General features: G+C 37.0%; 1 protein-coding gene across 16 annotated transcripts in view; it reads left to right on the top strand.

The window, feature by feature from the left end:
* Window positions 1–24325, top strand: part of EIF4G3 (eukaryotic translation initiation factor 4 gamma 3) — a 206002-nt gene that overhangs the window by 4880 nt on the left and 176797 nt on the right. For 7 of the 16 annotated variants that reach the window (XR_004275933.1, XM_032301197.1, XM_032301186.1 and 4 more), the window contains 4 exons: window positions 2578–2610; window positions 17267–17287; window positions 18145–18324; window positions 19042–19156. Coding sequence is in view for 15 of the 16 variants with exons in the window: in XM_032301197.1 (XP_032157088.1) it covers window positions 2578–2610; window positions 17267–17287; window positions 18145–18324; window positions 19042–19156 (349 nt within the window). In the remaining variant the exon portion in view is untranslated. Of the gene's footprint in view, window positions 1–2577; window positions 2611–17266; window positions 17288–17330; window positions 17665–18144; window positions 18325–19041; window positions 19157–24325 lie in introns of those variants that run through there. The other 9 variants (XM_032301187.1, XM_032301195.1, XM_032301199.1 and 6 more) reach the window with 4 other exon arrangements.

Genomic DNA, 24325 nt, shown 5'->3' with positions numbered 1-24325 from the left:
GGGGGTGGCATTAACGTTGGATCCACAGAAGGCTGCTTTCCTTTATATCTACTACAGTCCTCACCATCTTAAAGACCCTTCTTTAACGAAAAATAAAAAGAAAAAAGAAAGAAAATTTTCTATTTTTAATATGAGCCAGCAGCGACTACAGTTTGTTCTGTTGCTTACAGCTACCCATAGGATTAAGACTATTGTCACTTCAAATGAAAAACTCAATAGCCAATGGTGACTAGTGCAAAATAGACTAGGGTACTTTCCTAGGGCACTTTTCTACTAACTTAGGTTGTGATTTTCTTTTTCGCTTTTGTTTCCATATATGTGTAATTTTATAAGATACTCTTCTTGTTCCTAGAAAGTTCTCTTTTGACTGGGACATTGAAAACGTACAAAGTTTTAGCTTTTATTTTAGAGCCTTGAAAATGGGACCTTGTGTGTGGAACAGTGATAAGACAGGTACTGCCATACTCAGGTTAATTTTGTAACATGGCCCTTCTCTTCCACTTTCTTCAAACGTGTCATGAAGAAACATTTCACTTCCACCCGCTACTTTCATACCACATGGGTGGTATTGCCTGTTCTTGACACTTGATGTCCATAGTAGAAGTATTATATTTTTTTCTTCTAATGGGAAAACTGAAAATATAAGACCTCAGTTTATTTGAAGAGAAAGTTTTCTGCAAGAACTGTAGCTGCCAGTTATCATTCTGAAAAACTATATTATAGTGATTAGCAAAGTATGATGGCTGACCTAATATAACCCAAGCTTATAAGTCACTAATGCACTTTTCATTACTTGAACAAAAGTTGACATTTTAGCTTGTGAGGTGAATTCTTGACAGAGCTGTTTTCAGCTGTCTCCTACATTGTGGCCATGTGTTGTACTGCAATATTTTGGAAAAAAAATTTTTTTTGTTGTTTTTTTGAGATGGAGCCTCATTCCATCGCCAGGCTGGAGTGCAGTGGCTCAACCTCAAATCACTGCGAGCTCCGCCTCCCAGGTTCAAGCAATTCTTCTGCCTCAGCCTCATGAGTAGCTGGCACTATAGGCACACACCACCATGCCCAGCTAATTTTTGCGTTTTTAGTAGCGATGGGATTTCACCATGTTAACCAGGATGGTCTTGATCTCTTGACCTCGTGATCTACCTACCTTGGCCTCCCAAAGTGCTGGGATTACAGGCATGAGCCACTGCTCCTGGCCTGTTAAAATTTTAAAATATGAACTAATGGTAGTTGGGGAAGTAATTCCAAATGTTTTACAAATCGCTATTGCACATAAATGCTGAGCGTAAGAGATTGTTTCTTAATCTTCAATCTAATTCATCTGTAGTGTTAAGCTAACAGGAAGAAGTCTCTACAGAGGAAATGAGACAGCCGAAGACATATATTTTAGCTCCTTAAATATATTAGATAAAAGCCCGGTATATGGTTTGCATTAAACACTGCTTTCTAAATATTTTCTTTCATTATTAAAGAGGGTGGTTAACATTACAATAGTTAATGTATTAGTAGCCAGAATATGGCTCTACCTACCCCAGTATTTTTCTCTGTTCTTTTCAGTTAAAATGTATTGGAACCCAAATTTGGCGTAGTGAATTACTTGATCATAGAGGTTTAGCAATTAAAATTTGCATAGGTGAAAAAACTTTGTCTTCTAAGTTAGTGGAAGAGTTGGAATATATATTTGTCACTTTCAAGTACTTTATGATTTAGCTGAGGAGTTACATTTCTTTATGCTTTGTTCTTAGGTAACAATAGGTACATATATACACTGCTTTGCTGTTGTCTGTAGTAATTAATAGATTTGACTGATTTACTTTTTTTCTTCTCAAGCCTATAAAAATACCACTTGGATTAATCTTGTTAGAGACTGATGTTCTTTACTAGCTGTTTGCCTTGACATGCCTTGTATTAAAGTATACTAGTTAACTGCATTTAAACTTAAACATATATATGCATGTGTGTGTATATATATATGTGTGTGTATACATATATAATCATAAAGTTTTTTCTTTAACTCCAAGAAATAAAGGAAGATACTGAAACTTCCATTTCACGGATAAAATATTGCATTTAACTTAAGAAAATTTGCAGTTAGTCCTGTTACATTTTTTTACTTCCTGCTGGACTTTATAATTATCTCCTGGCTAGGTTTTGTAATATAAAAAGTTTCTCATTTCCTCCAGCTGTATCAGTTACATATAGCGTACTTGATTTTCATGTTTGTCTTAATATGACCACTTAGTTTTTCAAACTTGGTTTTGCCTTATTTTAGGTTTGATGTTTTTTTAAAAAATATTCCTGTCAGAGAATACCTTACATGCCTAACAGCTTAGCCTGTTTCTCTCCCAGCTGATACATGAGAAACCATTCTGATAGCGGTGTTAACCTGTTGAATCTTAGTACCTGTCTGTCACTGTCCTGCAGCAAAGCTTTGACTGTTTTGTGTATTGTTTTTTTATTTCCCCCGTGGGTTTTTTTTTCTTTTGGCATATTGTGTGACATTTTGGTTTTTGTTGTGGTGTTTCTGACTCTTTGTGCCTTTCCTTTTGTGTTTGTTTTCCCTCCTTTTCTCAGTTTGCAGCGGGGCCTCGACCACCCCATCATCAGGTACTGTACCCTTGCCCCTTCACTATCACCTTTAACTAATAGGTGGGGGCTTTAGTAGCTGCTAACTCTTAGAATGCTGCCATCCCATAGAACTACTCAAATTACTCACTTCAGGAGTAGCTTCTATCTGATATAATTCAGCTCTCTTTGCCCTTCATTAATCTCACTGCATTTTGTTATTAACAAATCTATTTGCCTCTGTTTATGGCACATTTTAAAAATGCTACAGCTTTCTTTCCTTGCCAAACAAAAATTGTTTTTAAATTATACAATTTTGAAAAATTTAGATATTAAGCATTTATAGACTTTGTGGATATCTGTAGTAAGTTAAATTTAACTGAAGGAAGCAGGCAGCATTCTATGAGTTTTCTGTTAACATTCTGATATAACCTGTATTGATGTGTATAAAATAGCATTAGTATTTCTAAAAACACTTAAACTCAGTTACTAACTTAGATCTAATAATAAATTGATTAAAAATAATGTACACTCATTTGCTGGATAGAATTATTTTTATTCTTAGGACACATAGAAAATAGATACCTTAATTAATTTAAATAACTTTATCCTATTGATTTTTTAAGTGAAATAATTGTATGAATTAAAATTTCAAAAGTATGTTTGTGAACACTGTCATTTAGCTGGAATCTGTTAGCGGTGGCAAGACAGAAAGACTTGCAGGGTTCTTCCCCCAATTCCCAGTAGCTCTTTATGGGATACTCTGAAATGTTTTCTCCTGCCGAAAGAGCTTTGGTTTAGAGTCTGTTCATATTACAAGCTTTACTATGTAACCAGCTTTGTTAAGCAAGTCTTTTTCTGCATCTCAGCTTCCTCTTATGTAAAATTGAAATAACTAACCTCTGCATTAGAAATAGTTTAAGCATCTGACACAAAATAAGCAATCAGTAAGTGGTAGCTGTCTTTAATATGATTGGTATGAAACCATAGTATGGTTGGATAAAGTAAATGTTACCAGTATTTACCTATGTTACCATATTTAGAATTCTTATTACTGAGTAAATGGATATTGTCCAATGGAAGGCTTCATTGTCGCTCATTGTCTTGAGTGATTTAGTGCATGACTCTATTTCTTAAACTGTAGTCCTTCCAATCTGGAAGATGTAGAGGTAAAGCAAATCTGAGTTATTAAAGGTACTTTGCAGGAGGATGGTTATATGAGGTGGGTGGCTTTTCTTTGGGTTTCATAATGAAATAAAACCCAGGGGTAATTTTTTTTGTTTTGAGAGATAATATTGTACAGTATTAATACTTTAAGAGCTTGAACTTCACCATCAGCTAGACGTAGGTTTGATTCTTTTATATTAACCAAATGTTCTTGGATAAATCTGTGCCTAGTTTTCTCACCTGTACAATGGAGACAATAATACCGTGTCAAGACTACTATGAAAAGTAAATGAGATAATGAAAATAAAATGATTAACAGGATGTTTTACACATAGTAACTAGGATGTGTGATGAGTATTAAAAATACTATTGATAATAAAAATAGTAGTTTCTTACGTAAAAGAGTGTTTATAATTTTATTTAAAAATTTAGTCAAGGGCCATAGAGGCATGGCTTAAATTTTAATCCAGGGTCAAGGCAAATACTTCTGAAAGAGAGAGACCTTGGGGATTCTTGCTCAAGAAGCAGAGTGAGAAGAAGCTATTTATTTGAGAAATAACTACAAAGGAATTAGGATGAAAATGTTTTCTGAACTCCTTTATGTAAGGCACCTGTTAATTTCTTTGTTCACATGCTTGTGTTTTCCAAACCTTGGTTTATTTCATAAGTCATTTCAGATAGCTTAAGGTAGACTATTAGTAGAAGGAATTAACATTACCATTGGCCACAGTTACTTAGGCAGATTGTCTATATTGTAGATTGCTGGAATGATGAGTGAATTTTGAAACAAGAACCGTATTGCTAAATAGGCCGGGTACGGTGACCCACGCCTGTAAGGGAGGCTGAGGTGGGTGGATCACTTGATGTCAGGAGTTCAAGACCAAGCTGCCAGCATGGTAAAACCCTGTTTCTACTAAAATACAAAATTAGCTGGGCTTAGTGGTGCATGCCTGTAATTCCAGCTACTCTGGAGGCTGAGGCAGGAAATTGCTTCAACCTGGGAGGCGGAGGTTGCAGTGAGCCAAGATCACACCACTGCGCTCCAGCCTGGGTGACAGAGTGAGACTCCATCTCAAAAAAAAAAAAAAAAAATCCTTAATATCCTGGGCCTTTCTTATTGAGATTAATAACTCTTTTAAAGACTATTGATTAAAAGTTTTAAGTTCTTAATGAAAACAGCAGAAACTTTAAGGTTGTGTTTCTGCTACTTGTGTTTGATAGTAGTGGTTCTAAAATTAGGATATTGTATTTAAGGATTTATAGCCAGACTTGGGAAATTCTGTTTCCTAAGAAAACTTTTTTATGAGCTTTAAACTTATGTGGTACATTTTGTCTTTAATTCCAACAATAGGGGAAAACATTTAGAAATCTTTGTGAGAAAAGATTGATTTCCTGCATTTTCATGAGCAGTATGACTCAATAAAGTGTCAGCAGATCAGTCGTTTAGCTGTATGATGATACCCATGAATTTATGGCTAGTTTAGATTATTTTAAAAATAGAACTATAGGCCGGATGCGGTATTTGATGCCTGCAATCTCAGCACTTTTGAAGGCTGAGGCAGGTGGATCACTTGAGCCTAGGGGTTAGAGATCAGCCTGAGCAACACGGTGAACCTTCCTCTCTACAAAATAAAAATAAAAATACGAAAATTAGTTGTATGTGGTGATGCATGTCTGTAGTCCCAGCTACTCTGGGAGGCTGAGGAATCACCTGAGCCCGGGTGGTCAAGGCTGCAGTGAGCTTTGATTGTGCCACTGTTCTCTAGCCTGTATGACAGAGTGAGACCCTGTCCCAAAAAAAGTAGTATATATGTGTATTATATTTATTATTTACTTATTAGCAAGAAAAATAATTATCATCTGACAATAGTTCTTGAGTTCCTAAGATGCAGCATAAATCCAGAGCCGTGATTTTTAATTCAGAAAATTCAGGTAGCTGGCACTTTTTTCTTTGTTACTCTTTTTTCCCTAAACATTAGTTAATTTTTTTTCAGCATATCACAGAGAATTGAGTAAGGCTGTCTGCACCCTTGCCTCAGGCAGCAACAGTAACTACCTTGAATAGAGAAGGAGAAAGACGTGGGGTTGAAGTAGCATAGCTGAGCAGAGCTAACTGAACCGGCATTATGTATGGTATAGGATAAATTTTTAGGAAGAGTTTGCTATTCTGTATCCACAGGAGATGTGGGGCCCATTTGGTTTGTTTCACTATAGAATAGGTATTGGCATTTGGGTGGGATAACCAGTTATCAAAACTACCCTATATATAATACAATTAACTTAGCGTCCTTTGGGCTCCAAATGCCAGTAGAATTACCCCAGTGACAATTAGAAAACAAAACAAAAGCACTTCCATACATTTCCAAAAACCCCCCATGGAAGTGATACTATTTTCCATTTGAGAATTGCTTATGAATCTATATTTCACAGGATCTTCTCTTCAGATCTAAAGTCAGTTGAGGCCTAAACCCAGAAAGATTTATGGAGGAGTTGCTCATAATACAAAACAAGACATAGAGACTTGTATAATGGAATGAAAGCTATTGGAGGAAAAGAAACATTGAGTGGTATACAGAAAGTATACTTTTAAAGGGAAAACATCCATGTCCTGGAATATTTTGGCTTTGACATAATTAAGATTTAAAGATACATTGAAGGTGCAAATGGTTTTTCCATCTGTGGTGGTTTGCTTTGGCCAGTGAATAGATTTATTTGTCCTTTATTGCATTATTGCATTATTCATCAGTGGCTACCTTTCTGATCACTTTACATCCTTTTATGCTTTGATCTCAATTTATTTTTTGAAGGAATTTATTGTTGGATGATGTTTTTAATGATTGTTGTTTCTAAAGTCTGACAGCAAACATAAAACTTTTTGCAAATGCTTAGTAAAAATTGCAAAGTTTGTTCTATAGCTATTGCAAAAGAAAAACAACAATTATTTAGGTAGGCTTTTTGGAATTAATTGCTTCTGAAAAGAAAATATCATCCAGTTTAGTAATCTAGAACTTTCAGTATTTTTTCTGTGTCAGATGGAGTTACCTGAAATAACAGGATTTTAAATGGTAAACATTTTTATTTGTTCTTAGTGGAATCAGGAAACTGCTTTGGAGTGTATTTCTTAGAACTTCTTTTATTTTAGAAGGTCTTTTAACTATGTTGGGAGGGCTAGAGCTCCAGTTAGGATTATTTCAGCCCCATCTTCTTTCTGATATTGCCATTAGCTTTTGTCTTTTGTGGGGATTCTTTAGATTAATAAGGATGAGCTATTCTTTTTGCATTTTATAACCTGAAGAGCTTTTAGAATTACAGTTTTCTTCAAAGATAAAACAAGAAATGCCAAGTCATTTTATATGCAAAACACTCTTGGCTTTAGAAATATGTCAACTATTTTTGCTCTGATGCTTGAAAATCCCAAGGTAATTAGAAACTGAAAGAACAGAAAGTACACTCAGAATTACAGCAAGCCACTCGGTATTATTTAGATTCTGACTTGTATTGTTTATTTTATGTATTTGGTCATTAAAATATGTGTAGTTGTGGTTTAAAGTTACTTAATGTTCCTGTCCTTATTTTACTTTTGGGTTTCACAATAGAGATCAGGTGTTGATTATATACTATGACTAAGTAATCTTTTCATTATGAGAAAGACCAGGGAAATGGTATTTTAAAGTGTTCACTGTGCAATTTTTTGATACATGATTTTAGTTCACATAGTTTTCACAAATGCTGAAAAATAAGCTCTATTCAAAGCAGTGGGATTTAGCATAAACAAATAATGAAATTTATAAAACTGGCATATGCTAGCAGCAGCAGCAGCAGTAGTATGTGCCATCAAGGAATGTCTTCCTTGGTGGCAAGCATTGAAATTGTACATATTTTCCTGTTGTGGTTTGGTTCTTTTTGTGAAAAGTAAAATTTTGAAAAAATTTATGGTGATTTATGTAGATTTCTTTTTCATTATGATCCCTAGAGGTTTCTTTACTTAAAGTGTGTGGTGTTATATTCCTGGTTGAGATATGTTTGTATTACTATAGGTAATTTATTAGATTTGGAAAGTAAAATAAATGAAGGCTTGGGCTTGTCTCTGGGACCAAACCTGGTACATCAGTGTTAAATGAATATGAATAGCAAGCCATCTAAAGCATCTATACAACCTTATGACCTTTTGAATTAACGACCTTACAAATTCTTTTTTTTTTTTGGAGCTTGATACAAGTGAGTTATGGGTGGTTTTATCCGGTATCTTGTTCACAAGGAATTGTAGAGTAGCAGCATAGATAGTGAAGAAAATACATGTTGGGAGTCAGTAAAACTGATATTCAGTTTCAGCTTCACTACAAATTATGTTTGGGCCTCAGGTTTTGGATATTCAGAATGGGTAAAATATGCTCATAAATGATATAATATTGAGATGTTATAATAACTGCATGTATGTCCTATGGGTGTTGTGAGGATAAAGTACCTGTCTATCACAGTGTCTGAAATGTAGTAAGTCCTCGGTGTCAGTTTTCTTTAGCAGTGAGACTGCCTGCCTTTCCTCTTCTCCCAAGCTATTTTTTTTTTTTTTTGCATGAATGAAGTATTTTATAAGAATGGTCATTTCCAAGACTCTCCTTTATCATCTGACAGAACACCTCTTGTTACTGACATAAGCCTCTAGGGTAGCACTGTGTAATAGAATTTCTGTGATGATGAAAATGTTCTGTATTTGTACTTTACCCTGCTATAGCTCTGCTAGCTATATGTGGCTACTGAGCACTTTAAATATGGCTAATGCAGCTAAAGAACTGAATTTTTTTTTTTTTTTTTTTTTGAGACAGAGTCTCTTTCTGTCACCTAGGCTGGAGTGCAGTGGCACAATCTCAGCTCACTGCAACCTCCACCTCCCAGGTTCAAGTGATTTTTGTGCCTCAGCCGCCTGAGTAGCTGGAATTATAGGCATGCACTACAATGCTCTACTAATTTTTGTAATTTTTTTGTAGAGGTCTGGATTTCACCATGTTGGCCAGGCCGATTTCAAGCTCCTGACCTCAAGCGATCCACTCACCTTGGCCTCCCAAAGTGCTGGGATTATAAGCATGAGCCACTGCGCCTGACCCAGAACTGAATTTTTAATATAAGTAGTCAAGTATGGCTAGTGGCTACTGTATTGAACAACTCAGCTCTAGGGCTTACATACCCTGATTCTTAGTGAAACCTAGATTATGTAATATTGACCACATGCAGGGAAATATAGAAAAAATTTAGAATGGAATAATCTCCGTTATAAATTATCATGGGTCAACAGAATATCAGATTGACACCTGAGTGATATCCCATTATGTGGACTCTTTAAAGTTTGTCCCTTTATTACATGCCGGTGAATCATAGTACTGTTCTTCAAGAGTACTTTAGACTTTTAAAAGATATTCACCAAAGCAATTCCTAATTGCAGATGTTACTTTTTAATCTTCTAGTAGGCTGAACTATATATTGTGTAAAGCTAGAGATTTCAGAAGCATATTTTGTATTGCTTTGCAAGTTAATAGATACAGGCATACCTTGGAGATACAGCAGACTTCGTTCCAGACCACTTCAAGTCATGTGAATTTTTTGGTTTCCCAGTGTATATATGTGTACATGTAATGTTTCCACTATGCTGCAGTGTTCTAACTATGCAGTAGTTAGAATCATGTCTAAGAAAATGATGTACATATAGTAATTCAATCCTTTTTTATTTTTACTTTTTTGAGACTTAGTCTTGCTCTGCTACCAGGCTGGAGTGCAGTGGTGCAATCTCAGCTCACTGCAACCTCTGCATCCCGGGTTAAAGCAATTCTCCTGCCTCAGCCTCCTGAGTAGCTGGGATTACAGGCACGTGCCAGTACGCTGGCTAATTTTTGTATTTTTAGTAGAGATGGGATTTCACCATGTTGGTCAGGCTGGTCTTGAACTCCTGACGTCGTAATCCGCCTGCCTCGGCCTCCCAAAGTGCTGGGATTACAGGCATAAGCCACCACGCCTGGCCAATAACTAAATACTTTCTTGCAAAAAAATGCTGATGATTATTTGAGTCTTCGGTAAGTTGTAATCCTTTCGCTAGTGAAGTGTCTTGCTTCAGTGTAGATGGCTGCTGACTGATTAGGGTAGTAGTTGCTGAGGGTTGAGGTGGCTGTGGCAGTTTCTTGAAATAAGACAAATAAAGTTGGCCACATTGATGGACTCTTCTTTTTTATTCTTTTTTTTTTTTTTTTTTTTTTTTTCTGAGATGGAGTCTCGCTCTGTCACCCAGGCTGGAGTTCAGTGGTGTGATCTCTGCCCACTGCAGCTTTCACCTTCCAGGTTCAAGCAATTCTCCTGCCTTAGCTTCCTGAGCATCTGGGACTATAGGCACATGCTACAACATCCAGCTAATTTTTTCCATTTTTAGCAGAGTAGGGGTTTCACCATATTGGCCAGGCTGATCTCGAACTCCTGACCTCAAGTGACTGCATTGGACTCCCAAAGTGTTGGGATTATAGGCATGAGGTACTGCACTCGGCCGATGGACTCGTATTTTGATGAAAGATTTCTCTGCAGCATGTGATGCTGTTTAACAGCATTTTACCTACAGTAGAACTTTTTTTTTTTTTAATCATTGGAGTCAATCTGCTCAAACTCTGCTGCTGCTCCATCAACTAGGTTTAGGTAATACTCTAAATATTTTGTTGTCCTTTCAACAATGTTCACAGCATCTTTACCAGGAGTAGATCCCATCTCAGGAAACCACTTTCTTTGCTTCTCCATGTGAAGCCAGTCCTCATTTGTTCAAGTTTTATCATGAAATTGCAGTAGTCAGTCACATCTTCAGGTTCTACTTTTTTTTTTTTTTTTTTTTTTTAAGTTGGAATTTTGTTCTCGTTGCCCAGGCTGTTGTGCAGTGGCACAATCTTGGCTCACTGCAACCTCTGCCTCCCAGGTTCCAGCAATTTTCCTATCTCAGCCTTCCGAGTAGCTGGGATTACAGGCATCCGCCACCACGCCCAGCTAATGTTTTGTATTTTTAGTACAGATGGAGTTTCACCATGTTGGCCAGGCTGGTCTCGAACTCCTGACCTCAGGTGATCAACCTGCCTCGGCCTCCCAAAATGCTGGGATTACAGGTGTGAGCCACTCTGCCAGGCCCAGGCTCTACTTCTAATTCTAGCTCTCTTGCTGTTTCTACCACATCAGCACTTACTTCTTCCATTGAAGTCTTGAACCCCTCCCAAGTCATCCATGAGTATTGGAATTAACTTCTTCCAAATGCTTATTATTCTTGATATTTTGGCCTTCTCCCATGAATCATAAAATTAACTTTTCTCCTCTCCCCTCTCCCCTCTCCCCCTCCCCTCTCCCTTCTCCCCTCTCCCTTCTGCCCTCTGCCCTTTCCCTTCTCTGCTCTCCCGTCCCCTCCCTCCCCTCCTCTCTTTTCTTCTTTCTTTCCTCTTTTTGGGGGGATAGGGTCTCACTGTCTTGTCCGGGCTGGCCTCAAACTCCTGAGCTAGAACAGTCCTCTAACCTCAGCCTCCTATGTAGCTGGGACTGCAGTCGTACACCACTGCACCCAGTAATGTTCTTAATGACATCAGTAATGGTGAATCCTTTCCAGGAAGTTTTTAATGTGGTTTGCTCAGAACCATCAGAGAAATCACTTTGTATGGCCGCTGTAGCCTGACAAATTATACTTCTTAGATAATAAGACTTGAAAGTCAAAACTTCATCCATAGGCTGCAGAGTGGATGTTGTGTTAACAGGCATGAAAGCAACATTAATCTTCTTATACATTTCCCTCAGAGCTTTTGGGTGACTAGGTGTTTTCCCAGTAAGCAGTAATATTTTGAAACGAAGCTAAGCTCTCTATAGTAGCAGCCTTAAAATAGCCAGTAAACCATGTTGCAAACAGATGTGCTATCATTCAGGTTTTGTTGTTTTATTTATAGAGCATAGTCAGAGTAAATTTAACATAATTCTTAAGGGACCTAGGCTTTTTCCGGACAGTAAATAAGTGTTGGCTTCAAATAAAAGTCACCAGCTATGTTAGCCCCTAACAGTAGGGTCAGCCTATTGAAGCATTGAAGCTTTGAAGCCAGGCATTGAGTTCTCAGTAGCTATGAAAGTACTAGCTACAGAGAAGTCAATCTATGACACCTTGTTCCAATAGATGGCTGTTTCATCTGCACCGAAAATCATGTGTTTAGTGTAGGCCCTTTCATCAGTTATCGTGGCTGGATCTTCTGGATAACTTGAAGCAGTTTCTCCATAAACGCTTGCTGCTTCACCTTGCGCTTTTATGTTATGGAGACAGCTGCTTTCATTAAACTTCGTGAGCTAACCTCTGCTAGCTTCAGACTTTCCTCAGTAGCTTTCTTACCTCTGTCAGCCTTCACAGAATTGAACAGAGAATTAGGACCTTGCTTTGGATTACATTTTGGTTTAAGGGAATGTTGTGGTTAGTTCGATCTATCCAAACTTCTCAAACTTTCTCCAGATCAGCAATAAGGCTGTTTTGCTTTCTTATCATTTGTGTGGTCACTGGAGTAGCACTTTAAATTTCCTCCAAGAACTTACTCATTGCATTTACAACTTGGCTTTTGGCACAAGAGAACTAGCTTTCAGCCTGTCTCAGCTTTTGACATGCCTTCCTCACTAAGCTTAGTCATTTATGGTTTTTATTTAAAGTGAGAGACGTGGCATAAGACCACATAGAGGCCACTGTTTGGTTATTAATTTTGATGTAATGGCCTAACTCCAATATTGTGTCTGCTGAATAGGAAGTTCCAAGGAGATGAGAAAGATGGAGGGTAGCGGAGGACAACAGATAGTAGTGGAGCAGTCAGAACACACACAACTTTCTCAAGTTTGCTATCTTCTATGAGTGCACTTCATGGTGCTCCCAGTTAAAATGGTAACATGAAAGGTCAGTGATCACACATCACCGTAACAGATATAATAATAACGTAAAAATGGAAAGGAGAATTACTAAAATGTGACAAACATGAAAAATGGTGCTGATAGGCTTTCTCAACACAAGGACTTCACAAACCTTCAATTTGTAAAAAAAATTAAAAAGGCAGTATCTATAATGCAGAGCAAAGCAGAATCGAATGAGGTGTGCTTGTACTCAGAGTGTTTCCGCACATGGGAATATCTAATGTGATTAAATAGGATTTTCCTAGTTGCTGAAAATGAAAAGATGATTTTCAGAGAATTTCTGTTATGTAATTTGTTAGAGTGTTTTTGTCTTTTCATACTTTTAGTGAGCAAAGTCATGAAAAACCATATTTCATAATTAGCACATTCAAACATCATTTCTTAGATGTTTTTGATGAGGAAGCTTTGGGTAATGATATGAATTACTGCCTCTTTAGAAGGATTTTCAAAGAGGAAACATTTTTTCTTCTGGCTTCTGGAGTGTTTCTGGGAAAGTTAGCAATTTATAGGTATGCTAAGTTCACCCTCTGTTTTAAAAGTATCCTGTATTGTTGGATCTGCCCAAAATACTACCTCAAATGAGTTTTCGCCTTCCTCTGCTATCCTTCTAGCATATTAATAATGAACCCTTGAAAGATGAAAGACTTGAAACAGATTGAAATAAAGTTTAGGATGTGGTTTTTATGTTGCGCATTATTCTCTTTTCTCTGCCTAGCCCTTTGCAGCAGTTTTATCAGTTACTTGGAAAAGTGACATTTATGTTGGGTTTTCTAATGATGCTGTGGTTTGCCATTGTCATGCAATCGATACAATCTGAAACGATGGATTGTTTAGCCAGATAAATTTTCCGAGTTACAAACTATAAAATCTTGTATATGAGCTTCAAAACACAGTTGTGAGAGTAAACCCTGAAGTGAAGAACATGGCTCATTTAGCCAGGTTATGTGTAAAGAGGATTTAATCACTTTAAATGAATATAAGTCAGTACCAATCAGTAGTAAAATATAGTTGACAGAAGTACTTCTGTGATTCTTGGTTTCACTAATGGATTCAGAGTTGGGAGGAATAAGAGAGGTATATTGCCCTTTCATTCAGCAACAAATCTTTTTTGAGTGAGTGCCAAGTACATTCTGGGCAGACCCCACATCAGTACCTTTGTGTTGGAACAAGATTGAGAGAAAAGGTGAAGCTGGTTAGGTAATTAAAAATCTTGGTTGGAGGGACAAGATGGAGGAGAGAGGCATGATTGGCATGAAACAAAAAATAGTGCTGTGAAAATTGGCAGTGATGGCAGTGTCTAGATAACTTAGTGGTCTGTCACTTAGTGAGAAGGATTTGATTTCTTTGTGGTTTTAGAGATAGACATGAAACAAGTGGATAGGTGATATAGGGAGAAAAATTTGGGGCTAGTAGAAGGAAGGGTTTTACAGTGTCTGAATTCCATTTAACTATGAAAAGGATTTGTATCTTAAGTTGCTAAAGTTTCATATCCCCACTGGCATGTTGTAAAAGATATTCAGACTTTAGGTGGACTCTTCCATTCAGGAGAGTTCGACTTAGTGATTTTTCATCACTCAGCTGAGAAGAAAAGAAATTTGAAGGATTGCAAGCAGTTTGGGAAAGCCCATTTATGTATTCCTTTTAATGACCTGTGGTTTTCTGCTATGCTCGCCCAACTGAGAATCTGAATTTCTTGTATTACTATTAAATCTAATTATGCATTTGTAATTGAATGGTTAGGAAGGGGTACAAAAGGGAGAATTTATCTTTTTTTATTTTTTGGCATTTCTAGTCACTACGGCTTTTCAAGAATCTCTTCTGGTGCGTGCGCGTGTGTGTAAATGACCCTGTGCTTTTAATTGAAAAACACAAGCTGCAGATAGACTGTTGTAAAAAATATTAGTGCACTGAAGTTGAGGAAAAGTAGGTCTGTAAAATGGTATGCCAAGGATATGCTTTTAGCATATAAAGAAGTTTCAGTCACTTTTAGGGAGATAGAGAATTTGAGTTATGTAGGTAGAAGAAATTTGTTTTCTTGAATGATAAGCATGTATTTTGTGAAGTAACTTGATGGAAAATTTTTCTTACCAGTAATCAATTATGGTTGAGGGACGTGCTACCCATTGTATAGTTGGATAAAGATCCTGCCACATCCCTTCAGCATTTGTAAAGAAAAGATTTCTCCTGGGCTATTATAAAATATGGGGGTATTCCATTTCATGGGGTTATAGGCATATACAATTAAAAGTATATGCCTATAACCCGACTGTATTTTAGATACAGATGGGGGGCTTTCAGCAAGTTATTTAATCTCCCTGTTCCTCAGTTTTTACATATATCTCATGACCTGTTAATAATAGTACTTGCCTTCAAGGTCAGTTGTGAGCATGAGTTAATATGTATGTTGGCTGGTGGCTCATGCCTGTAATCCCAGCACTTTGGGAGGCTGAGGTGGGCAGATCATGAGGTCAGGAGATGGAGACCATCCTAGTTAACATGGTGAAAACCCATCTCTACTAAAAATACAAAAAATTACCCTGGCATGGTGGCACACACCTCTAGTCCCAACTACTCGAGAGGCTGAGGCAGGAGAATTGCTGGAACTTGAGAGGTTGCAGTGAGCTGAGCTGAGATCATGCCACTACACTCCAACCTGGGTGACAGAGCAAGACTCCATCTCAAAAAAAAAAAAAAAAAATCTACCTATCTATCTCTATCTATCTATCTATCTATCTAGATAGATAGATATAGATAGATAAATAGACATAGATATAGGTAGATACGTAAAATGCTTAGGTTGGTGCTTTATACATTTCTCTTTAGCTTTAAAGCTGAATTCTTAATGTATAGAAATTAGTATGTCAATATAAGCACATTTTGTGGCTTTTTAGTTCAACTATATATTAATATTAGGAATATCATTAGAAACACTGTTTTTACTTCAAAGTCACTGAAGAAAATAGTTTCATACTGTTCAGAAACCTCCTTGAATGAGATGTAACTTCAGTTATTCTGGACAGGCTGGTTAAAAGTTTCATCAGAACAGGTGGAAAATAATGGTAAGAAAATATTTCACATAGAGACTGTTAGAATTTTTGGAAAACATTGCCCACATCTATTTTTCTTACTCTGCGTAAGTTAATGGGTTAGTTTTCTTTCTCCTCTCCTTACCACCCATAACATCCTGTTTCTTCAGGCAACACATGAGTACTTTGACATTATTTAACGATAATGTTATCATAATAGATGATCACCTGTGTTCATTTGATATGCCCTTGATCTTGGGTGCCCTCTACAGTTGATTTCAAAGGATCTTTCAGTATTAAGATTTTTACCCTCTGCCTGTGTCATTTAGTAATGCCCAGTAAGTTGAGCAGATAGTGACTCTTCCCTCCTTGAGGCTTGTATCATTTTTATGGCTCCTAGTATATTAACTACCTTGTAAAAATACATTTGTTCCTGAAATGGTGTTTACAGATCACACACATTGATGCATAATAGATTCTGTCTGCTTTGTAATTACATGAAATGCAGTCTTGTAATGGAAGGTTTAGTACTTTATTGTTCTTGTTAGCAGCCAACAAAAAAAATATCTGCCACCAAAACAGCATCAGTGGAGAAAACTAGAAGATGGTTGCTGTAGTTGTAGTCCAGCCCAGGTTCCTGTGTTATCAACTTTGCCTCTTGGGCTTTCTTTTCATCTCCATCACCTACTGTCTGTGGCCTGCACCTTCAGATTCCCCCATTTATTCCATTCTCCTGCTATACCTTTCTGCCTGTGGCTTTTCTGTGACTTAATCTCTTTAGGGCCTTTTTTGCCCTGGGGTATGAAGGTTTAATGGGGATGAGCGTTAGATACTAGATCCCAGTTCTTCCATTTGAGCACCAGATGAAGTTGCTTAGACCATCTGTGGGTAGCTTGATGCCTAAGAGTAGGACAAAATAAGACCAGAGTGGGCCCAAAGGTCGAAGCTTGGCTTTATTTGGACTGATAGCAACAAATATTTTGGTGCTTTATTTATTTTGGGGCAAGATACTATTTTAAGATTGTTATTATAGTTCTCCGTTTTAGAGCTATAAGTGTCCTCTTATGTGCCTGATTAGTTAAAAAGAGCAAGTCTCTGTCACGAAGAGTCTGATATATATTGAAATGTTTAGTTATTTCTTAGGACTTTAAAAAAAATAACAAATGACACAGATGGTGAGTAGATCACAGAGATGGTAGACAATGCCAGATCATGAAATGGGTGATCGTGAGATCCAGGAGTAGGAACCAGTAGTCCCAACTGTACTTGTGCCACCAAGCAGACATTTCCTTGCACACTATTATAACTTGTGGCTATTAATAATAATCAAGGATTTTTGCCACTGGATTTATTTTCAATTAAATGTGACTTGATTCTTCTATGTGTGCTTGAATTCTCAAGTGAAGACTTGTCATTCTGATTTTCTAGTCTTCTTTCTTCTCCTATTATTACTAAATAGAAAGATATTTTTGCTGAGCTGCATGCTATGTCCTGTGCCTTCTGACTGATCTGTAAGCTTTCCCATTGGCTTTCTTTCTGTTTCCTGCTGCTTTCTTGCTTCATATTTGAAGGGAGGATTCAGACCTATCCAGGTAACAAACTACTGGTTCTGCATGGCCTCTTTATAACTCAGTCTGCTTATTATTATTACAATGAAATTGATTGCTGATGAATGGATACATTCACATTGGACATTTACTATTGTTATATTGTTTCAAGGCTTTTAAGCCTGCAGTGAAAATTATAAATACGGTACTCATTGCCATTTGAGAGATTTGAACTCTGCTCATTCTAGATCATTCTTAGGCCTGTCTAGATTGTCCACTTTTATTGCAGACTATTCTAGAAAGCAAAATTTGACTCAGCTTAGTATTGGATTGTGCCACCTTTTGGAGAGGAAAAAAACTGCTTAGTTTGGCATGTGACAAGTGTACAGATGGTTTAATTTAGCTTGACCCTGATGGACTGGGTAAATATTTTATGATCAAAGAGATTCCTTCTTCTTCTAAGTATTTTATAAATTACTTGAGCAGCAGTCTTTTAGGAGACTACTTTTAATTTTTAATGAGTTGATAACGAACCACTTACTGTTTATCAGAGTCAGTTCTTTTATATAATAGAGAATTACCAGCTACTTTTGTTATACTTTATTATACATTTTAAAACTAATAATTATGGTATAGAATTTGTATTTTAAAATAGCCAAAACTTAAAAGTTGAAACTACCCTACTGTTTTCAAATATGTGATGATACTGATAAGAGCTTGCCCTAATGTGGTATATTTTTGGGAACCCAGCAATAGGTAATTTATTCTTTTTATGCATATTGTATTTATAATTCAAGTTGACCAGATTTCTATTAGTGAAGAAAAGGAGACAGTCAAATTTATATATTCCCCTTTGTAAAAAAAAAAAAAAAAAAAAAAAAATTTTTTTCTCCTTTTTCCAGTTTTTCCAGAGGCCTCAAATACAGCCTCCTAGAGCTACCATCCCGAACAGCAGTCCTTCCATTCGTCCTGGTGCACAGACACCCACTGCAGTGTATCAGGCTAATCAGCACATCATGATGGTTAACCATCTGCCCATGCCGTACCCAGTGCCCCAGGGTCCTCAGTACTGTATACCACAGGTAAAGTATCTTTGAGGCCTAGGTGGTCCAGCAGTAGAGTGGGAATTAACCCAGATTCTTCTTAGAGGGAGCTGGGAGGATGAATTATGGTATTAGTTTTTGGTGATGTGTGAACTCTTTTGTTGGTTACAAATCTAGCCATATTGTGATTTTTTATTATGCTATGTGAAGATATTTCTACATATTAACTTAAAATTTTTTTAAGTGATAGAGAAATTGTTTTTATCTCCTTGCTTTCTCACATCCCTTCTCCACAACCAACTGCTCTAAAATGGACTCAGTGATTATGCTGTTCCTGACATCTTTTAATGTCATTGAAAAGTTAACCAGCCCAAGATAATTTTACAGTGAGCCGATGTCTGCCTGTGCACTGATATGTATGGCTTTACTAAGCTGCACCTTTCTCTCCATTGTCATTGTATCTTAATGGCAAGCAAGCATTTTGAATGCATTTGACCCAGTGGCTTTGCCTCATTTAAATGATTCTCTTACACAGATAACTTTACTTTCTGTAGTAAGCTACTTTCTTCTTCTTCTTTTTCTTTCTTCCTTCTTCCTTCCCTCCCCCTCCTCCTCTCCCCCTCACCTCCACCTCCTCCTCCTCCTCCTCCTCCTCCTCCTCCTCCTTCTCCTCCTCCTCCTCCTCCTTCATTTCATTATGTTTTCTCCCCCCAGATACTATATTATTTCTAAGTGTTCATACTTTCTCTTTTCTAGTATCGTCATAGTGGCCCTCCTTATGTTGGGCCTCCACAGCAATATCCAGTTCAACCGCCGGGGCCAGGTCCTTTTTATCCTGGACCAGGACCTGGGGACTTCCCCAATGCTTATGGTAAGTAGGAAAAGTCAAGAAACTTGTGCCAGTTTTTTGTGTTTATTTAATTTTGTTGGTTGGTGAGTCAGTTTATACAGTGAGGTAGGAAGGATTTTTAAATAACATGCTGCTAACAGTTCTTTATTGAAAGCTACTTTAAAAAAAAAAAAGAAAAGAAATGGGAGTATTGACTACATTAGTCAGGCTGATCTTAAACTCCTGGGCTCAAGCAATCATCCTGCCTTAGTTTCCCAGATAGCTGGAACTACAGGCACATGCCACTCCACCCAGCTTTAACAGTTACTTCTTAGAGAGTGGCTTAGAAGAAAAGTATTATAGAAATATATTTAGTTAATAACACCTTCTGAAAAAGCTGGTAATCCTACTGGAAAGAACCACGTTTCAGAGTTCTGACATCTTCCACCAGTTCACTGTTACCTAGATTTTTACTGGATTTTTGTCAATGCTGTGAATATACCTTACCTTCCTTTCATGATTTCTTTTTCTCCAAACATTTACTACCACCTTACAACTTAAACATTTTGTTAATGTCTGTCTGTTTTACTAGAATGCAGTTTCCATGAAGATGGAGATTTTTGTTTTGTTCACTGCTATATTCCCAGTCAGTGACTGACAGGCACTTGGAGAATATACATGGGATAACTGAATATAACTCAGTGAACGTGTCATTCCTTTTCTGCAAAATTGTGATAAGATCTATGGCATGGGGGAGGTTTTGGGTATTAGTTCCAATGAAAATGCCTTGAAAAATTAAAAGTGTTTTTAATTTAGAGAAGCAAATGCCAAGCTTATATTGGGCACATGAGCCAATGCTGAACTAAAAGTGGTGAAAATTACTTATTTTATTGAACAAATTTTTATTGCATATTACATTTCTTTTATTCCATGGAAGGTGAATAGTAGGGAATACAATTAGTAGATACTAGAAAAATTAAGTTTTTGAGGTTCAATAAGCATTGACCTATTAACAGCAAAGCAAAAGCATATTAAATAATCTTATTTTAACATGGTAATTTATCCATTATGCAGTTCCTAAAATTGGGATTGTCTCAGTTAAGAATCTTTACAGCAAAATTGATTTGATTCAGGTAGCCCAAGAAAGGTTTTCTTCAGTTTTGAGGTAAAATAGGCAAAGCAACCAAATGTTTTGTGGCTTTACTTCTTTTAGCGAAGGGGAAAGCTTTCTGTTACCTCCATATTGTCTTGGGAAACTGCCATTTCAAAGTGATAATACAGTGGTTTTCACTTACCCTCAGGAAATGCATTCCAAGACCCCCAGTGGTTGTCTGAAACCTCAGATAGTACCCTATATATACACCATGGGTTTTTTTTTTTTTAATCTGATAAGAGGGCTGCTTAGTGACTAATTGACTTGTATACAGCATGGATACACTAGATAAAGGGATGATTCATGTTGCTGGTGACAGGAAGCAGGATAGTGCACGATTGTATCATGCTATTCAGCATGGCTTACAATTTAAATCTTATGAATTGTTAATTTCTGGAATCTTTTGTTTAATATTTTCAGACTGTGGTTGACCGCTGGTAACAGAAATTACAGATAAGGGATTAATACTACATTTTATATAACCTCACTAAATGTCTCAAATATTATATTTATTTAACTCAGCTTTATTAAGTTGTACTGTTACTATGAAATTTGATATTTTCAGAACAATGTGTTACATATATGTGAGTTTAAAAGTTATGCTATATATACATCTCACCCAATCGTTGACAGAGTATTGTAAGTGCTGTTGAAGTTTTCCTTGTGTAACCCTTGGATTTACCTTTGTCACCATTTTCATGTAATTCTAGTGCCTTCATTATAGGTCCTTATTCTGAAAACTTAAAATCCAAGTAAAATTATTTTTAAGAATAACACTGGGTGTTACTATCTAGACTTTTCAAAATGGAAAACAATGGGATTATCAATCAGCATAAACACGCTAAAATGGACAATATCTTCTTTTCATTTCTATGTTGGAATGGGAATACAGTTGGTCTTAATTTACAAAATCATTTTAAAGATGTCTTACTGAATAGTAATCTGCTTTTTACTTAGCTATTCTGCAGATTACTTTACTCAGAAAATGTCATAATTAAATTTCCTGCTGTAAGTCTGTGCCAGCTGTCTTTATAGCTCTTAATACTATTGCACAATATGTATAGAAACAGTAATGATGAGTTTTCTAGTAGGGACATAATGTGCAGATTTGAATATACTATATTATAACATTTTGGCTTTATTTCTATTAGATATATACCATTTTTATTCATTTTTATCAAAATAAAGTCTGTTTAGGTATAATTATATCTCAGATATTATTGATGTGTGTTCCCTTTCATAGATATTCTTCCTTCCCTGGTAAATTCTCATGCAGATACAGCAGCCATCAACTGGGCAGTTTATCATCTAGGTTAAAATAATGTATCTCTGCTTTTCTTAATATTAGAAAAATAATCTTTTTTTTTTTTTTTTTTTTTGAGACAAAATTTCTCCCTTGTTGCTTAGACCTGAGCGCAGTGGTGCAATCTCAGCTCACTGAAACCTCCACCTCCTGGGTTCAAGCGATTCTCCTGCCTCAACCTCACTAGTAGCTGGGATTTCAGGCGCCCACCACCACACCCGCCTAATTTTTTTTTTTTTTTTTTCTTTCCGAAACTAAATCTCACTCTGTGGCCCAGGCTGGAGTGCAGTGGCGCGATCTTAGCTCACTGCAACCTCTGCCTCCCCGGTTCAAGCGATTCTCCTGCCTCAGCTTCCCAAGAGGCGCCTGTTACCATGCCCGGCTAATTTTTGTATTTTTGGTAGAGACAGAGTTTCACCAAGTTGGCCTGAATGGTCTCGATCTCTTGACCTTGTGATCCACTTATCTTGGTCTCCCAAAGTGCTGGGATTACAGCCGTGAGCCACTGTGCCTGATGCCTGATTTTTTGTATTTTTAGAAGAGACGGGGTTTCACCATGTTGGTCAGGCTAGCCTTGAACTCCTGATCTCAGGTGATCCACTGGCCTTGGCTTCCCAAAGTGCTGGGATTACAGGTGTGAGCCACTGCGCCCAGCCAATAATCTTAAAATAATTTATTTCATTATGAAAGTAACTAAATTAATGATAAAATTTAAATAATATAGAGTGCATAAAGCTGAAATAACCAGTTTCTCTCCCTTCCCACCCTTTAAGGAAATAACATTTAACAGTTTGATATGTATTTTTTTATTTGTATTTAAATTTTTTAACTCAAATTGACACAGAATATTTATAATACTTGAAATAATAAAACTTCCTCGTTATTTTTTTCCTCTCATAGTATATTCATGGGCATCTTTCTATTTCATTATCTATAGAACTTCTCTCATTTCTTTTAAAAGCTACATAATATTCCATTTTTGGAATGCATTATAATTATCTAGTTCTCTATGGAAATTTGCATTATTTTAATCATTTGGACGGATATTTTAGCTTTAAAATTTATCACTATTAATATCCTTTTATCAGAGTAAAAGTTCTGGTCTAATAGTTCCCATCAATTACAGCTCCTTCAGACTTTACTGTCTTAGGGCAGCTATCTTGGCCTTGTGGTCTAGAAGTCACAAACATTTCACCTTTCTGTTTCCTCTTGGTATCTCTCCTTCTCTTACCTTTCCATTCCCAGTTGTTCATTTCCCTCTGTGTCAGATACCTTCCTTTTCCTCTACCACCTCTCTTGTCCTAATCTCGGGTTCAGATTAGAAGCAACTATGAAGATGTGATCATAGTTCCATGTTCTGATAGAGGAATTCTCTGTTCTGGGAAAGAGAACTGTCCTTGGACAGAGCTGGCATGGATTGAATCCTGTGATTTGTTCCTTCGTGCCCTCCTGCTGGAATTTGTGTGTGAGTTGAATGGTCTTTTCTCCAAAGGTTTTAGCTCTACATTCTCAGCTTTAGAGTTCACTCTAGCATACTAACATTTTATTCCTGTACTCAGTTGAACTCTTCAATAATGATTCTCAAAGAATATTTCTACCTTCATTGAAGTACTATAAACAAAGACCATTGAATTCTGCTGCGAAAGTATAGCTCATCAGTATTTCTACAGTTTTGAGGCAAAATCACTATGAGTAGCGTTTGCTCAATGTAAACTTTTCAGTTTTTCTCCTATTAGTGTTTCTGAAACATTTTGATGCTTGTTATTATCAGAAAACTACCTGATAGAGACTGAAATTATTTCTAGGTGAACCTAGGGAGTGATGGCCCAAGATGGAAAAATTAGGTATTGGTTAGTGGTGGCAGTAACGTTGGTAAAGAAAAAAAAAAGATTGAAAATTTACAGGAGTAAAAGGCCCCATTCACCCTTGCTTCAACTCAGTATACTCCCCTTTCTCACTCTACCATTTCATTTTCCCCTCCTCTGTTGTTTTGTTTTCATTCTTTTCCTGAGTTTCTATGGGGCTTGGACATCTCATTTAGGTCATAAGAGCTCAAGGAATCTGTGGTGTCTGTCTCTCACTGTGGTGTGTGAAGGTGAGAAAATTTGGCATTCCAAATTCAATTCAGTGAATTTCTGCAGAGCTAATACTGTGTTTGGTGATTTGGTTGTATCCTAACATTATTACTGCTCTTGGTATATTGTGGGATAAATTTATTTTTCTTTGCTGACTTGGATATTTAACCACTATCTGTCTCTCTCTTTCGCCCACCCGCCCTCCCTCCCTCCCTCCCTCTTCGTTCCCCTTCCCCTTTCCTTTTTCTTTTCTTTCTTTCTTTCTCTCTCAGAATCTCGCTCTGTAGCCCACGCTGGAGTGCAGTGGTATGATCTCAGTTCACTGCAACCTCTGCCTCCCGGGGTCAGGCAGTTCTTCTACCTCAGCTTGCTGAATAGCTGGGACTGCAAGCACATGCCTCCACACCCTGCTAATTTTTGGTGTTTTAGTAGAGATGGGCTTTCACCATGTTGCCCAGGCTAGTTTCGAACTCCTGAGCTCAGACAGTCCACCTGTGTTGGGCACTCAAAGTGCTAGGATTACAGGCATGAGCCACCACGCCTGGCCATGTTTATTGTTTTTGTGGAAAATTCAAGGTTTTGAATGTTTTTTAGAAGACAGGCAATGTGCCAGTTATTTTGTGGAATACAGGTGTTAAGATATTCTTCCTGCCTTTCAGTTTCTTAAGTTCGTTGGCTAT

The sequence above is a fragment of the Sapajus apella genome, unplaced genomic scaffold, assembly GCF_009761245.1.
Source record: "Sapajus apella isolate SASKATOON/1434 unplaced genomic scaffold, GSC_monkey_1.0 scaffold43, whole genome shotgun sequence".
Classification (NCBI taxonomy): domain Eukaryota; kingdom Metazoa; phylum Chordata; class Mammalia; order Primates; family Cebidae; genus Sapajus; species Sapajus apella.
This window is presented reverse-complemented; position numbering and strand designations above follow the sequence as displayed.